At 36.1% G+C, this 17,980-nt stretch overlaps 1 protein-coding gene across 1 annotated transcript in view; it reads right to left on the bottom strand.

Annotated features, from left to right (window-relative positions):
• Positions 1 to 17,980, bottom strand: part of LOC107714006 (cytosolic carboxypeptidase 4-like) — a 165,166-nt gene that overhangs the window by 114,563 nt on the left and 32,623 nt on the right. Inside the window, 2 exon segments of the mRNA XM_016519695.1 lie at positions 2,040 to 2,123; positions 10,918 to 11,338. Coding sequence (XP_016375181.1) covers positions 2,040 to 2,123; positions 10,918 to 11,338 — 505 coding nt within the window.

The raw sequence follows: 17,980 nt of genomic DNA, 5'->3' as shown, positions 1-17,980 counted from the left end.
GAGAGAGAGAGAGAAAGAAAGAAAGAAAGAAAGAAAGAAAGAAAGAAAGAAAGAAAGAAAGAAAGAAAGAAAGAAAGAAAGAAAGAAAGAAAGAAAGAAAGAAAGAAAGAAAGAAAGAAAGAAAGAAAGAAAGAAAGAAAGAAAGAAAGAAAGAGAGAGAGAGAGAAAGAAAGAAAGAAAGAAAGAAAGAAAACAAAACAAAACAAAACAAAACAAAACAAAACAAAACAAAAGAGAAAAGACAGGGAGGAAGAAAAGGAGAAACATAGGAATGGAAGGAAAATAAAGGAAACAAAAAAAAGACAGGAAGGAAGAATAGAATGAATATACAAAGGCAAAAAGCAAAAAAAAAAAGAAATACAGGAAGAAATACAAGCAGAAGGAAGGAAGGAAGAGAGAAAGACAGGAACCAAAGTAAACATAGGAAGTAAGGAAATAGAATAAAAAATGAAAGGATAGAAGGAAGAAGGAATGAAATAAAGAAGGATGGAAAAGAAAAGACAGGAAGAAAAACAACAGAAGGAATGAACAAAGGAAAAGGAAATAAAGAAAGGGAGGGAGGAAGGAAGGAAGGAAAGAAGGAAAGGAGGAAGGGGAAAAACAGGAAGAGAGCAAAAAAAGGAAGAAAGCAAAACAGGAAGGAAAAGGGAAAGACAGAAACCAAAGTGAACATAGGAAGTAAGGAAAGAATGAAAGGATAGAAGTAAGTAAGTAAGGAATGAAGGAAGGAAGGAAGGAAAAGAGAAAGACAGGAACCAAATCAAACATAGGAAGTAAGGAAATAAAATAAAAAATGAAAGGATAGAAGGAAGAAGGAAGGAAATAAAGAAGGATGGAAAAGAAAAGACAGGAAGAAAGACAACAGAAGGAAGGAAGGAACGAAGGAACGAAGGAAAAAGAAAGAAAGAAAGAAAGGAAGGAAGAAAGCCATGAAGAAAGCCAAAAAACAAGAAAGCAAAAACGGAAGGAAAAGGGAAAGACAGAAACCAAATTTGAACATAGGAAGTAAGGAAAAAATGAAAGGATGGAAGAAAGGAAGGAAGGAAGGAAGGAAGGAAAAGGAAAGATAAGAAAAAAGCAACAAAAAAAACAGCAAAAAAGGAAGGAAAAGAGAAAAACAAGAACCAAAATGAACATTGAAAGAAAGAAAGAAAGAAAGAAAGAAATGAGAAGGAAAGGGAAAATGAAGGGGGGGGGAGACAGGAAAGAAACAAGAAGCAAGGAAGGAAGAGAAAGGACAAATGAGATTGACTGGAGAAGACTAATAGACAGAAAGCAGAGAAGAACAGAAGAGAGAGAGACACATTTTTGGACAGCTGTGCTGATTGAGCATGTTCCACTCCACCATACTGTCACATTAGCTTAACAAACAAGTGAATTATCTCCATACTTGTCCTACATATTGATTCACACTACTAACCACCATTCTGGCTAAATCATTCATTCTGCACAGTTTGCATCAATAAATTCCAGTCACACTGCAAATGACACAGAAGATGAGTGCAGAACACTGTCCACATGATGGAGACGCACAGTTCAGTATCGCAAACCTACTGCAACCCACAAACTACATGACGGTAAACAGCAGCTACGGACGACAAGCTGTCCATCAGCATCTGGGCAGGCAGAGAGACACTGTCCTTTCAAGGGTTTATCACCCAGAATGCCCCTGACAGAGGCAGTCACATCAAACCAAGCTTGACTGGATAAACACACACAAGCTGAGGAACTGTATGATCAAAACCAGTCGCAAATAAGATTGTTCCTAGAAAGGCATTTTACCTCAATTACCCTTTTTACGGTTTTATTGTAATTGCTGCAATTTTAGAGCTTTTAAAAAGAACTTGAAGTCTGCACTGAAGATCTTTCACGTTCTGGCTGTGACTGTCGTATATTCGCATGTGAAAGATTCATTAAGATCCATCAGAGGCACTTGATGGACTTAATTTATCATTGTAGCATCTAGATGGCTGCCATGCCACTGCTGTGAGGATCTAATGAAAACGCTTTATCAGAAAAAAAAAATAGCAGCATGTTACCTGTGATCATCCATGTCAAAAATAACCTTGTTGATGATGTCCTCTGGACAGATGAGACGCTGGATGTCTTCGAAAACTTTCTTTCTGGAACATTGAAAAATAAATAAATAAACTATCAATGAACCACAGCTTTGGTTTCCAAAAGTAGAACTCAATTTATACATTAAAACATAAAAAAAAAATAAAAAAATATATATACTTTATATTTTAATATATTTTAAAAAGTCTGTGTATATGCAGTCAGAACTCTGGGTTCGGAGCGACAATAGGGTGAGTAATTAATGAATTTTTATTTTGGGTGAACTGTCCCTTTAATAAATGAGGAAACTAGATTAGGTAAAATAAACCACATGTATGAGTCATAAATTAAAGAACAAAATTGGTCCATATGTCGGTCCAAATTTCCTTGCTTGCTATATTGCAATATTATCATGTTATACCGTTTATCTTGTTAGATTTGTGAAGGAATCATTGTTTTGATTCAAATCTTTTCAATTGATTCAACTCACAAGACCGGCCTCAACAATTCATTCATGAATCCAGTTCAATGTACAACGATTCCGCAATTCGGTGACTCTCCCATGCAATTACAATGGTTAACGATGTTGTAATGATTATCGGTGTCAAAAGTCGTAATAACGACTTCAATTTTCACACAACAGCCTCATTCTTCATTCACACTTATTATACCAACATTGGGTCTCATTCACAAATTGCGTAGATTATTCGTATTTATACGCACATTCGAATTTCTCATGAAAACGTTTTGCCTAATTCACAACACGTGCGTACGCACATTAATTTGTTCTTAAATTAGTGAATATTAGTGAACTAATATTCTATTAGTGAATTCGGAGCATTCTAAATGAGTTGCCACGTGCACGAGGTTAGTAATTTGCATAAAACACGCCCAGACCATCTCCATATAAGGGCTTTCTGCACACGCTTTCCTTTACAGCCTTTTGTCACTCTTGTCAAAGATGCTCCACACAACCCCATATAACGCACTCTGTCTTCAGACGCGCTCTTGCCAGATCTTTGAGCAATACCAAGTGCGCAGTCCTCAAAATCAGTTCATACACAATAAAACATATTTTATACAGAACCAGTTCACAGAGGTCTCATTGGCCGGCTATACATGCGCTGTTATTCAGAGAAACCTATAAAGCGCTATAGTCTAACGCAGCTTTTCATATCTTTCACTGTACATGATTAAATCATTTTAGGATGAAATATATATTTATTGTAATTATGCATAATGCATAACTATTATCCTTAGATAATAGATTCTGTGTAATAAAACGGAATGACCCAGGGGAAAAGTATTGAAAATGCTTAATGAAATGTATTTAATACTTCGTACAAAAGCCTTTGTTGGTAATGACAGCTTCAAGACGCCTCCTGTATGGAGAAACTAGTCGTATGCATTGCTCAGGTGTGATTTTGGCCCATTTTTCCACACAAACAGTCTTCAAATCTTGAAGGTTCCATGGGCCTCTTCTATGATCTCTAATCTTTAGTTCTTTCCATAGATTTTCTATTGGATTCAAGTCAGGTGATTGGCTGGGCCATTCTAGCAGCTTTACTTTCTTTCTCTGAAACCAAATGAGAGTTTCCTTGGCTGTGTGTTTGGGATCATTGTCTCGCTGGAATGTCCACCCTCATTTCATCTTCATCATCACATTTTTCCATTCATCCTTTCCTTCAATTATATGAATTTTGCCAGTGCTACAACATGATGTTTTTGGGGTGATGTGCAGTGCCATTTGACCTCCAAACATGGTGTGTATTATGGCATCCAAAGAGTAAAATTTTTGTCTCATCGGACCAGACTATATTCTCCCAGTATTTCACAGGCTTGTCTAAATGTGGTGCAGCAAACTTTAAACGGTTGAGTGCATTACTTACTTATTGAACTTATTTTATTTGAAACAATTGTTCATGCTAATTCCAGGTCTTTCTGAAGCTCTCCACAAGTGATCCTTGGCTCTTGGACAACTCTTCTGATAATTCTTTTTTACTGCTCTGTCAGAAATCTTGCGAGGAGCACCTGGTCGTGGCCGGTTTATGGTGAAATTATGTTCTTTCCACTTCCGGAGAACTTATTTGTTTTGTTTTCTTTGTATGTATGGATTACTTGGGTTGTTATCGACATCTGGCGAAAATTTCATGTCAACAGCACGTTTAGAAATATATTTACTGAGAAAAATGGTGATGTGTTCAATACTCATTATATATATATATATATATATATATATATATATAGATTATTAAAACCGGCCAGAGTGTGATTTTTGCGCACATGTGCTTTGTGCTGTTCCTATATTTTTCTTAAATTTAGAATAAAGTACGAAAGTTTTAGTGAATCATGATTTGTTCGTGAAAACGTTCGTACACAGGTTTCACACACAAATTTGTGCGTACGCATGCTTAGTGAATAAGACCCAGTGTTCTTGAAACAATTCTCATCTCTGGGTGAACTATCATTTTAAAGTTTAACTATAGTAGCAAGCTTTATTAGCTTTATTGTTTGTGACAGTACTGTATATTTGTCTCACCTGCAGAGGGAGCTCTTTTCGCAAAACACTGAGTGCACAGCACATTTTATACATATATGGTGGTAGCTCACAGTTTTTTTTAACCACTTCGTTATTCTGACTTGATTTTTCGTTTTTTTTTTTTTTTTTTTTGGAAATATGAACTGAATTTAGAAATGCTTTTGAAACCAAACTTTTGCATTTAATAAATGAAATTAAATATTGAAATGAAGTTTGGAGTGGAGTGCATGCAAAATAACCGCTGTTCCCCAAATCCAGGGCCTAATACAAGAGGCCGACACACAAAGGTTGCGACAGTCGTATCATTATATATTACTTTAACAAATGAGTAACGAGCAACACTATCAGCTATATTACACGTATTAAGCAGTCTGGCGAAATAATATGCAGACGTCTACCAAAAGCACTAATAATGGCGGGTCGTTCTCAACTCTGTTTGGATGATGCCATTTCCAAATCAAACCTATGTTGCCTCATCTTTTTTGCCCTGTATGATGCTAATCGGCTAATTTTCTTGGTTGTTTGTGTGCATTATTTCTTTTTTGCAAATAAACAATAATAATAAGGCCTTTCTCCCGATGCGAATAAGCACAATTCAAAATGCAGCGGGGGGAAAAACAAATTTCAGATGATAATGGGGCTGAATGAATGAGCAAAAACAAAGTTAACAGTCCGCCGTGGCTGGCAATAAACCGAGAGCGCTCTCATCAGAATGTTTACTTCATAGGAAGAACTATAAAACAATAAGACCTAAACAAGCATTCTGTCTTTCATTAATGTTAAATTCTGAGCATAGAACATCACAAAGGGTAGAAAAGGCATTATGATCAACCATTTTCCTGCAAATATTATCAAAATGATGTGTCAGGCATATGTTTTAAATGCGTTTTTTTTTTTTAAATGATCATCTTAGGACGTCAAATGCAAATGTTTAAGACTTATCTAAAGTTAACGTGTGAGTAGGAAGAAATATGTGGAATTAAAACTGTCACTTTTTTCAAAATGTCACTGGCTGTCTGACACTTTCTTTTTAAAACTCAAAGAAACAACTATTTTTAAGTTAAAATAACACCAATAGAACCCATAGAAACTTATCTTACCCTTGAGGAAACACAATAAACTACAGAATTGACTGAAATAAATGTCTATTTCCTTTAATCTCTCCCTTCCACATTGAAGAAAGTTTCGTGGAAAACAAGTTTTTTGAAGGGGGCTACCATAATTAGATATATATTTAAGGGCTTTTCCTCAGTAGAAAAGAGTCTTTGGAAGTAGAGCAAAGCAACTAGCAAAAGCAGAACAACTCACTTAAGGCAAGAGAGTTTAACTCAAAAAGGAATATTTTAATGGATTTCATTTGTTCTTACAGTGAGTTTAATGACTCAGTGCCGACGATATTTACAATCAAGTAAGGATGGAGAATAGGCCTTAAATTGCATCCACATGATCTGATTTAGAGGCAAATCAGCTTATAAATTAAGTCTAATATTTGCATAATTTCTTTCTGGCAATCTCAGCATGCAAACGTAACACAAGCAGCTAAAAGGTTGGGAACTGCTGGAATATGGAACACAGAATTTGTGCAAAAACCCAAGACAAAAACTAAAGCACAAATTAAGCCATTTTTGGGGAGGTTTTGAAAGCGTCTTTTTGGAATCAAACCGTTTTCTGTTGTTTTTCTTGTTGCAGTCTCTAATGGCACAGTTTTTATGAGCAACAAAACACTAGAGTAATTCTACCCAGATATGTCTCTCAAAGCAAATGTCTTCTTAAATCTTTTAATATTGAATATTAAATGTGATCACAGGTAAACGGAGAGCTCCTTGATGTTTAATCGCAATTGTTATTGCAATACAGACTCATAGCTGTTTAGAAGAAGAATGCTGTGCAAAATTTATGCATTTGATAAATTAAATGCAACCATGCAATAGAAAACACTTTGCATATATGTTTTGTTATCTGTGACATGGGATAAATCAGGGATGAATTGTTCTAATATTCTAGGCACAATTTTATCTGTGGTAACATACTTTTTTAACTTGGTAACAGATACAATGTTAATTTTCAATGGTCATTGAAAAATTATTCCTTGAGCAGAACAAAATTGAAATGAAAGACATGATTTCTCACCTCTGCACATGTGGTGGTCTTTTAGCCATGGGCTCGTGCTCTTGTGGGGGCAGGTGTCCCCAGAAGTCAGGGAAGGCTAGGATGGAGTATCCAGCTATAGACTTTGTATTGGCTGCAGTGGCGGCATAGAGGCGTGGATCATGGTTGGGAATGCAGATCCCGTACTTCTCCAGAAGCCTGTCCACCATACTAGAGTGGCCTTTTTGGCATTTCCTAGAGCAATTGAGGTAATGCTTATGGAAGTCGCTCGTCTGGAGGTGGTTTTCATCTCGGTGGGAGGGCAGCTCGGAGCATCTCTGGTCACTCAGTGTCTCATCATTCAAGTCTCCCTCCAGAGCGCTGTCATCGTCCGAGCTTTCATCGACCTCAGAGCTGGAGTCCAAATCCTAGAAGACATGATTGTTAGAGAGAAGCTGCAAAGCTAATGTTGATTTTCAGGGGGAAAAAATTCAAAGGCATACACAGATGTCAGCTCTCTATACTTTCGGTCACATCAGCAACTCTCAAATCAAAGGTGTAGGAGAAAGACCGCAAAAAAGGAGACAAAGATTACAGTAAACATCACCCACAAGATATCCTGTTTTCCCTCTGGCACCGTCAACCGCTCAGTGCGGCACTGCAGAATAACAACCCAAAATAAACTGTGAAGGAAATGAAAGCATTTTTTAGAGACTATTGAGGGAGAAAAGCCAAAAAAGGATAAGGAATTGTTTTGAGGATGCAGCCCAAAGTGGTGCACATCACTTCCAGCTTTCTATTGACTTCAAAAGGGTGATACTGACAGCAAATAGGGTCGTCCAATTACAGTCTTTGACAGGCATAAAATGAACTGTATCAAAATAGCCAAGGGGCCTGGCTGCTTTTAGAGCAACCAAATAACAATTTAAGCTCACGCCTCATGCATTTCCATAAATTTAGCGAGGAAAAAGACCCGTGGTCCAATTCCCAGGCTCTTCCCAAAGGTGAATGCGAGAATGTCTAAGAAACACGATAGACATGATGTGCTGACTGGGGAAAATTCTGCACACATCGTGGCCGATAAAAGCTTCCATCATCTGCGCTCACCTCCCTACGGAAGATCTTAGTTTCTGAACGCCGTCCCGTGTTTGCTCTGATCTTCGCCACAGTGCACATACTGTAAACTGTATACCATCAAAGTGAATTTGTTAGATACAAAACTTTAGTACTGCACCCTCTGCTATTTCATTGCATTTAAATTGAACTTTTTTCCCTCCTCACACTCCTAAAAATATGTGTAAGCACAAAGACGCCACAACTTCCATGAATACCAATAGCAGGGGATGCATTAATATAAACGAACCTTTGCTGTATAAAAACATCTCGGGTTTGAGGCTGTATATTGCATCTCATGGGGCTCGCTTTGTCATATTCGTTTTTCAAAACCACAAATAACACAAACAATGTAGCAGCACTGAGATATTTTTTTCAAATACTTATTTTAATCATGAACTTGATACAGACAAGTACAACAGCCCTTTTGATGAGCTCTGGGAGTGGGACTCGGGGAACGTGTGCTCGGTTGTTCCTACAAGTGGGTGAGAGGGGAAAAAGCATAGATTCAATTCGCAAAGGGAACGAACGAATTTGTTTGAGGTCAATTCAATTACCCAATCCACCAACCATTAAAAGCTATTCATGCCTGACGTTTTTGAAATCAGCACGTAAAATAATAGATAAATTAGCGCAATTGTGACACATTTGGGGAAGTTTTCCGCAGCTGTCAAACTCAATTCAAAATGGATATTACTGGCTAATAGGTTTGCAAATGCACAGTATCTGATTTGAGTTGCCACATTTACTGTGAACAATTCTGGAAAGTGCACTTAAAGTACTTAAACTACAATCAAGCTACTCTTATAAAAAGATATTTAAAAAGTAGTTACACTGAAACTATTGCATATAATACAATATAATAATTAGCATTCTCAATTACACTATAAATACAAATTTTGTATTATATTTTATATAAAAGTTATTTTTGGTTATCAAATCTGATTAGCCAAGAGCCTTTTCCAGGCATGCGATATTCTAGTGATAACAGCATTTCAACCATTTCACCATTTGTATTACTCTGCTTGTTTTTCAAACAGTGAGTGTCATGGCAGATGCCCAAATCCACTATAAATTTTTAGAATAATACTGTTTTTGTGTCACAGAATGTCGAGAATGTACTTGTTTAGACTTCAAATATGCGGTCTGTTAATAAAAAGAATGTCTATTTGAAAATTTGCTTCAACGTTTTTGTAGATGTGAGCTCCAGGGCGTCAGCGGCCGTTCAGTGCTCATGAACCCGCCGAGAGCATCCTTAAGCCCAAAGTATACTTCGTTTTTGTATGCGTACACTAGCATATGTGTACAGTCGAATGCGTAGCCTTTCAAAGTATACTCCATTTGATGTTGTGCGCGAATGCGGGCGATCGACACATTCACTCTAGAAAGCTTAATCCATGTCTAGTGTCTATTCTGTTTTTCCCCGTTAAGTTATGACTGATACAGTAACAAATATTTTTGAACTCTTTTAAACCAAAGCTGAGCTGTCTCATAGCCTCTCGCTCACGCTTGTCAATGCATTATTTCTTTTTTGCAAATAAACAATAATAATAAGGCCTTTCTCCCGATGCGAATAAGCACAATTCAAAATGCAGCGGGGGGAAAAACAAATTTCAGATGATAATGGGGCTGAATGAATGAGCAAAAACAAAGTTAACAGTCCGCCGTGGCTGGCAATAAACCGAGAGCGCTCTCATCAGAATGTTTACTTCATAGGAAGAACTATAAAACAATAAGACCTAAACAAGCATTCTGTCTTTCATTAATGTTAAATTCTGAGCATAGAACATCACAAAGGGTAGAAAAGGCATTATGATCAACCATTTTCCTGCAAATATTATCAAAATGATGTGTCAGGCATATGTTTTAAATGCGTTTTTTTTTTTTAAATGATCATCTTAGGACGTCAAATGCAAATGTTTAAGACTTATCTAAAGTTAACGTGTGAGTAGGAAGAAATATGTGGAATTAAAACTGTCACTTTTTTCAAAATGTCACTGGCTGTCTGACACTTTCTTTTTAAAACTCAAAGAAACAACTATTTTTAAGTTAAAATAACACCAATAGAACCCATAGAAACTTATCTTACCCTTGAGGAAACACAATAAACTACAGAATTGACTGAAATAAATGTCTATTTCCTTTAATCTCTCCCTTCCACATTGAAGAAAGTTTCGTGGAAAACAAGTTTTTTGAAGGGGGCTACCATAATTAGATATATATTTAAGGGCTTTTCCTCAGTAGAAAAGAGTCTTTGGAAGTAGAGCAAAGCAACTAGCAAAAGCAGAACAACTCACTTAAGGCAAGAGAGTTTAACTCAAAAAGGAATATTTTAATGGATTTCATTTGTTCTTACAGTGAGTTTAATGACTCAGTGCCGACGATATTTACAATCAAGTAAGGATGGAGAATAGGCCTTAAATTGCATCCACATGATCTGATTTAGAGGCAAATCAGCTTATAAATTAAGTCTAATATTTGCATAATTTCTTTCTGGCAATCTCAGCATGCAAACGTAACACAAGCAGCTAAAAGGTTGGGAACTGCTGGAATATGGAACACAGAATTTGTGCAAAAACCCAAGACAAAAACTAAAGCACAAATTAAGCCATTTTTGGGGAGGTTTTGAAAGCGTCTTTTTGGAATCAAACCGTTTTCTGTTGTTTTTCTTGTTGCAGTCTCTAATGGCACAGTTTTTATGAGCAACAAAACACTAGAGTAATTCTACCCAGATATGTCTCTCAAAGCAAATGTCTTCTTAAATCTTTTAATATTGAATATTAAATGTGATCACAGGTAAACGGAGAGCTCCTTGATGTTTAATCGCAATTGTTATTGCAATACAGACTCATAGCTGTTTAGAAGAAGAATGCTGTGCAAAATTTATGCATTTGATAAATTAAATGCAACCATGCAATAGAAAACACTTTGCATATATGTTTTGTTATCTGTGACATGGGATAAATCAGGGATGAATTGTTCTAATATTCTAGGCACAATTTTATCTGTGGTAACATACTTTTTTAACTTGGTAACAGATACAATGTTAATTTTCAATGGTCATTGAAAAATTATTCCTTGAGCAGAACAAAATTGAAATGAAAGACATGATTTCTCACCTCTGCACATGTGGTGGTCTTTTAGCCATGGGCTCGTGCTCTTGTGGGGGCAGGTGTCCCCAGAAGTCAGGGAAGGCTAGGATGGAGTATCCAGCTATTGACTTTGTATTGGCTGCAGTGGCGGTGTAGAGACGTGGATCGTGGTTGGGAGTGCAGATCCCGTACTTCTCCAGAAGCCTGTCCACCATACTCGAGTGGCCTTCTTGGCTTTTCCTGGAGCAGTTGAGGTAATGCTTATGGAAGTCACTCGTCCGGAGGTGATTTTCATCTCGGTCGGAAGGCAGATCGGAGCCTCTCTGGTCACTCGGCATCTTGTCGTTCAAGTCTCCCTCCAGAGTGCTGTCATCATCTGAGCTTTCATCGACCTCAGAGCTGGAGTCCAAATCCTAGAAGACATGATTGTTAGAGAGAAGCTGCAAAGCTAATGTTGATTTTCAGGGGGAAAAAATTCAAAGGCATACACAGATGTCAGCTCTCTATACTTTCGGTCACATCAGCAACTCTCAAATCAAAGGTGTAGGAGAAAGACCGCAAAAAAGGAGACAAAGATTACAGTAAACATCACCCACAAGATATCCTGTTTTCCCTCTGGCACCGTCAACCGCTCAGTGCGGCACTGCAGAATAACAACCCAAAATAAACTGTGAAGGAAATGAAAGCATTTTTTAGAGACTATTGAGGGAGAAAAGCCAAAAAAGGATAAGGAATTGTTTTGAGGATGCAGCCCAAAGTGGTGCACATCACTTCCAGCTTTCTATTGACTTCAAAAGGGTGATACTGACAGCAAATAGGGTCGTCCAATTACAGTCTTTGACAGGCATAAAATGAACTGTATCAAAATAGCCAAGGGGCCTGGCTGCTTTTAGAGCAACCAAATAACAATTTAAGCTCACGCCTCATGCATTTCCATAAATTTAGCGAGGAAAAAGACCCGTGGTCCAATTCCCAGGCTCTTCCCAAAGGTGAATGCGAGAATGTCTAAGAAACACGATAGACATGATGTGCTGACTGGGGAAAATTCTGCACACATCGTGGCCGATAAAAGCTTCCATCATCTGCGCTCACCTCCCTACGGAAGATCTTAGTTTCTGAACGCCGTCCCGTGTTTGCTCTGATCTTCGCCACAGTGCACATACTGTAAACTGTATACCATCAAAGTGAATTTGTTAGATACAAAACTTTAGTACTGCACCCTCTGCTATTTCATTGCATTTAAATTGAACTTTTTTCCCTCCTCACACTCCTAAAAATATGTGTAAGCACAAAGACGCCACAACTTCCATGAATACCAATAGCAGGGGATGCATTAATATAAACGAACCTTTGCTGTATAAAAACATCTCGGGTTTGAGGCTGTATATTGCATCTCATGGGGCTCGCTTTGTCATATTCGTTTTTCAAAACCACAAATAACACAAACAATGTAGCAGCACTGAGATATTTTTTTCAAATACTTATTTTAATCATGAACTTGATACAGACAAGTACAACAGCCCTTTTGATGAGCTCTGGGAGTGGGACTCGGGGAACGTGTGCTCGGTTGTTCCTACAAGTGGGTGAGAGGGGAAAAAGCATAGATTCAATTCGCAAAGGGAACGAACGAATTTGTTTGAGGTCAATTCAATTACCCAATCCACCAACCATTAAAAGCTATTCATGCCTGACGTTTTTGAAATCAGCACGTAAAATAATAGATAAATTAGCGCAATTGTGACACATTTGGGGAAGTTTTCCGCAGCTGTCAAACTCAATTCAAAATGGATATTACTGGCTAATAGGTTTGCAAATGCACAGTATCTGATTTGAGTTGCCACATTTACTGTGAACAATTCTGGAAAGTGCACTTAAAGTACTTAAACTACAATCAAGCTACTCTTATAAAAAGATATTTAAAAAGTAGTTACACTGAAACTATTGCATATAATACAATATAATAATTAGCATTCTCAATTACACTATAAATACAAATTTTGTATTATATTTTATATAAAAGTTATTTTTGGTTATCAAATCTGATTAGCCAAGAGCCTTTTCCAGGCATGCGATATTCTAGTGATAACAGCATTTCAACCATTTCACCATTTGTATTACTCTGCTTGTTTTTCAAACAGTGAGTGTCATGGCAGATGCCCAAATCCACTATAAATTTTTAGAATAATACTGTTTTTGTGTCACAGAATGTCGAGAATGTACTTGTTTAGACTTCAAATATGCGGTCTGTTAATAAAAAGAATGTCTATTTGAAAATTTGCTTCAACGTTTTTGTAGATGTGAGCTCCAGGGCGTCAGCGGCCGTTCAGTGCTCATGAACCCGCCGAGAGCATCCTTAAGCCCAAAGTATACTTCGTTTTTGTATGCGTACACTAGCATATGTGTACAGTCGAATGCGTAGCCTTTCAAAGTATACTCCATTTGATGTTGTGCGCGAATGCGGGCGATCGACACATTCACTCTAGAAAGCTTAATCCATGTCTAGTGTCTATTCTGTTTTTCCCCGTTAAGTTATGACTGATACAGTAACAAATATTTTTGAACTCTTTTAAACCAAAGCTGAGCTGTCTCATAGCCTCTCGCTCACAAGCGCTTGTCAATGTGAGCGTCATTTGTTGTTGCAGTCTCCGCTATTTTGTTGTTGTTGTTCCGTCTCTTTAGTTTTGGTTTCTACTGTGAAACAATGGCCCAGGACAGTGTTGCCACCTTGTGGAAAAACCGATTACTGCAAAATAACTTCATACAAAGCATACAAAGTACACATGGTTACAAAAATCGGGTGGTGCGCGTACAGTACGCGCATACTGTTCTGATGACGAAATTTGCGTCACACGCACTGTACGCTGTCCCTCGCATACGCGTAAAAAGTGAAGTATACTTTGGGCTTTACCTCGGCCAGATCTTCTGGAATTTACCGCTGGCTCTGATGTCTCTATAGTGGTTAAACATGATAATTTGTTTGGGGTAAATCTGACGGGCAGTCATTGGTCTCATTAATCTATTATTTGTTCCAGAGCAAATAGTTTTGGCTGAGGGCAAAATCTCATCACGTTATATTTCACAGTATATAACTTTAATGCTGTACATCAGAGTGCTGCCTTTGAATTGCCTAGGAACGTTTATGATGGCTGTTGTTGTTGTTTATCAAATATTATTATTCAATAATAGTAGTATTTAATAGGCAAGGCAAGGCAAGTTTATTTATATAGCACATTTCATACACAATAGTAATTCAAAGTGCTTTACATAAAAGTAAAATCATTAAAAAATAATCACAACAATAAAACAAAAAATGTAAAACTTTTAAAATTATTAAAAAATTTATTTTAAATGAATTTAAAACAGTTAAAACTAGAAATGATTATATATAAAATACAGTGCAATTAGTTTGGACGTAACACAGTGCTCATTCAATAAATGCACAGCTAAACAGATAAGTTTTGAGTCTGGATTTAAATGTGGCTAATGTTTTAGCACATCTTATTTCTTCTGGAAGCTGGTTCCAGCTGTGGGTGGCATAATAGATAAAAGCGAACTTGTTTTGTGTGAAACCTTGATATTTCTAACTGACTCGATCCTAATGATCTGAGTGGTCTGTTAGGTTTATATTCAGTGAACATATCTGCTATGTATTTAGGTCCTAGGCCATTGAGTGATTTATAAACCACCTTGAGAACTTCATCTTTGTTTCCAAATGCAATGACTTCAGTTTTCTCCTTGTTTAACTGAAGAAAGTTCTGGCACATCCAACTGTTCATTTCATGAATAATAGTATTGAGAAACGGTGTGTATTCGTGATGGTGATTTTTAATACAGTAATACAATAACCTTTTAATGAAGATGTATTGGAATTAGTAATGGAGGCTTGGGCTCAGCTGTCAAACTGAGATTTGAATCGGTATCGGAAGGAAGTAGTTCCACACAAAAGAGGGTTTTTAAAGACACTCCGTTGTCTCTTTATTTATTTACACACTTGTGCCATCAAACTGTGGATAAACGCAATATGACATTTGTAGCCTACTTCCAAATCACAGTGATATTTCTATCAATTGGAAATTAAATGGTCAATTATACTGTACTGTAAATACAGTAAGCTGTATTTAATACTGCACAGAGGCATTGACTAAGGAACTGTGGCAGGAACAAAACAAAAAGACTGATTCATATCGAGTCTTGGGCTTAGTCAGCAGAGGAACTAGGATGCTGGTGTCATGCTGAATGAAATGCACATCTAATTTTCAACTCCTGGCTGTCCTGTACAGTATCACACAAAGAGTTAGAGATCAAAGGGAAACATGTTCTCCCGAGGCGAGTCCTCAGGGGAAGGGACCCTTCCGTTCTCCTCCCTCTGAGAGCGCAAGCTCCGTGCCAATCTCGCTTTCTCAGGCTTATGTTTCACAACTCAACCCTTTATCTAGCCTGCAATATTTTTGACAGCTCTGCAGTTTTACCTGTGTTCTCTTCTTCTGAATCCTAGCGTGACACCATGAATTAAACCCATTTAATCATGGCCTTTGTTTTGGCCCGAAGATTACAGGTGCAGCATCGTTGTCATGCAAGATTAATAGCGGGGAACTGATTGGCATGAATGTCCTGCTGTAAATTCTTTTCATCTTGGTATTTTGCACAGCATGCATAATGCAGTGATGTGATTACAACTCCTGCATCCAATCCAGTCACAGCGTCTCCAGATCACAGTGGTATTTAATGATAATGGGAGAAATACATCAAAGACACGTACAGAGAAGGGGGGCTAGGGTGGACAGTATGGTTTGATTTATTGAGCTGAGACCAAAAGAAAACAATGAAAAATTGCATAATGAACATTCAGATTGATGCATATTAGAATCAATTACAGATTTTCAAATTTGGTTGTTCAACACTAGGGTTAGCAATCACTAAAAATAAAAACAAAAATAAATAAAATAAAAATGCATTGTGCTGAAACCAAAAGAATGATATCATGCATAATAAACATTCAAATTGATGTGTATTATAATTGAGTGTAGGTTTTGAATATTTATTTTTTAACTCTTTGATACTAGGGCTGCCTATTGCCAGCCCTAGTGTTAAATAAATAAATGTATATGTGTATGTACAGTATCTCAGAAGTGAGTACACCCCTCACATTTTTGTAAATATTTTATTATATCTTTTCATGTGACAACACTTAAGAAATGACACTTTGCTACAATGTAAAGTAGTGAGTGTACAGCTTGTATAACAGTATGAATTTGCTGTCCCCTCAAAATAACTCAACACACAGCCATTAATGTCTAAACCGCTGGCCACAAAAGAGAGTACACCCCTAAGTGAAAATGTCCAAACTGGGCCCAAAGTGTCAATATTTTGTGCGCCCACCATTATTTTCCAGCACTGCCTTAACCCTCTTGGGCATGGACTCACTTCTGTGAGATACTGTATATATATATATATATATATATATATATATATATAATATATATAATTGAAATATATATCATTCAAATTCACAAATTGAAGTTTAAAAGTTCTGTTTTTTTTTTTTTAAGTGTAAAATTCCAACAGTTTTATACTACTTTGAGCAAGTTGAATGAATGAATTAATTAATTAATTAATTTTTCCATGATGCCAGCAATTATAATATATTTAATAGAGCTGTAGTATTAAACAGAAAATTTATTGTGCATATAAATGGGACAAATACAAGATGAGTGAGTGAATAATGACTTTCAATTTTGGGTGAACTATTCCTTTAATAACATGTCATTATGAGGAAGACGCATGTGTTTCTAGGAATTGCTTGGCCTTTATGTCTAGAATTTGCAGACAGAATTGATTTAAAAAATGTTAAATTGAAACAAAAAAGTGAATTAGTAGCTCGTCATTTCCTTTGGAGACCTGAATTACAACATCAATACGTGCAGGAGGAAATGAACCAAAGAAAATACGCTTTTTAACAGCAGTAGTACATCATGCTATATGATTTGAATTAAAATAGTGGCAGCGTCTGAATAAGGAGGGAGTTGAACGTCGATGAACCGGAGGTGTGTTGACATTTCTATTAGTTTGAACTCATCCGCATGCTAAAGGCAGCCACGCAGGGATTTCTGCAAGACAGCCGCAGGCGTGTTATTGTGCTGTGAGAGAAGCCGTCAATCAAGACCATAGCAGTCGCTCATGATGGGAAGGGTGGTGACACATTTAAAATGAAGAGTCACACTGAACATATTATGGAACTTGAAATGTCATCATTCATTTCTGTCAATGGCCCTACGGTTGGCTGACCCGCAGCAGGGTTAATACTAGATGGGTAAAATCTCCAGATATTCTGAAACAACCTATTAAAATTGTTTGATATTGTTTTATAATTTTTCATACATTGATTTATGATTTTAGTTCAAAATAAACTCCAAAAGGGCAAAATGCCCAGACTGAAAATATAATAAAAATAAAACAAATCTGAAAATAACCATTTTCAATGTATTTAGAGAAATATTTACACGATTCCTAGATCACTATAATGTGTTTCCATAATTTAATGTAAATGTATAATGACTTAAAACAACAACATAAATTAAAATAACATTTATTTTAAAATAAAATAAAATAAAATATTGGCCTATAATAATATATAGGCTACAATTTATAGCGTACACAAAGGAGAATTCAAATTCCTAACCCCTAATCCAAAATGTAATAATAATAATAATAATAATGTTTAAAAATATAATATATAACTTAAGCATAAATTAGATTTCTAATTCACAAATTGAAATTTAAATATTCACATATTCTCATACTGATATATAATATAATATAATATAATATAATATAATATAATATAATATAATATAATATAATATAATATAATATAATATAATATAATATAATATAATATAATATAATATAATATAATATAATATAATATAATATAATATAATATAATATAATATAATATAATATAATATAATATAATATAATATAATATAATATAATATAATATAATATATATCCTACGCATGTAATGAGAATTCAAATTGTTAACCCCTAACCCAAATTGTAATAATAATAATAATAATTATTATTATTA

Source organism: Sinocyclocheilus rhinocerous, unplaced genomic scaffold, assembly GCF_001515625.1.
Source record: "Sinocyclocheilus rhinocerous isolate Xijiao unplaced genomic scaffold, SAMN03320098_v1.1 scaffold568, whole genome shotgun sequence".
Taxonomy (NCBI): domain Eukaryota; kingdom Metazoa; phylum Chordata; class Actinopteri; order Cypriniformes; family Cyprinidae; genus Sinocyclocheilus; species Sinocyclocheilus rhinocerous.
This window is presented reverse-complemented; position numbering and strand designations above follow the sequence as displayed.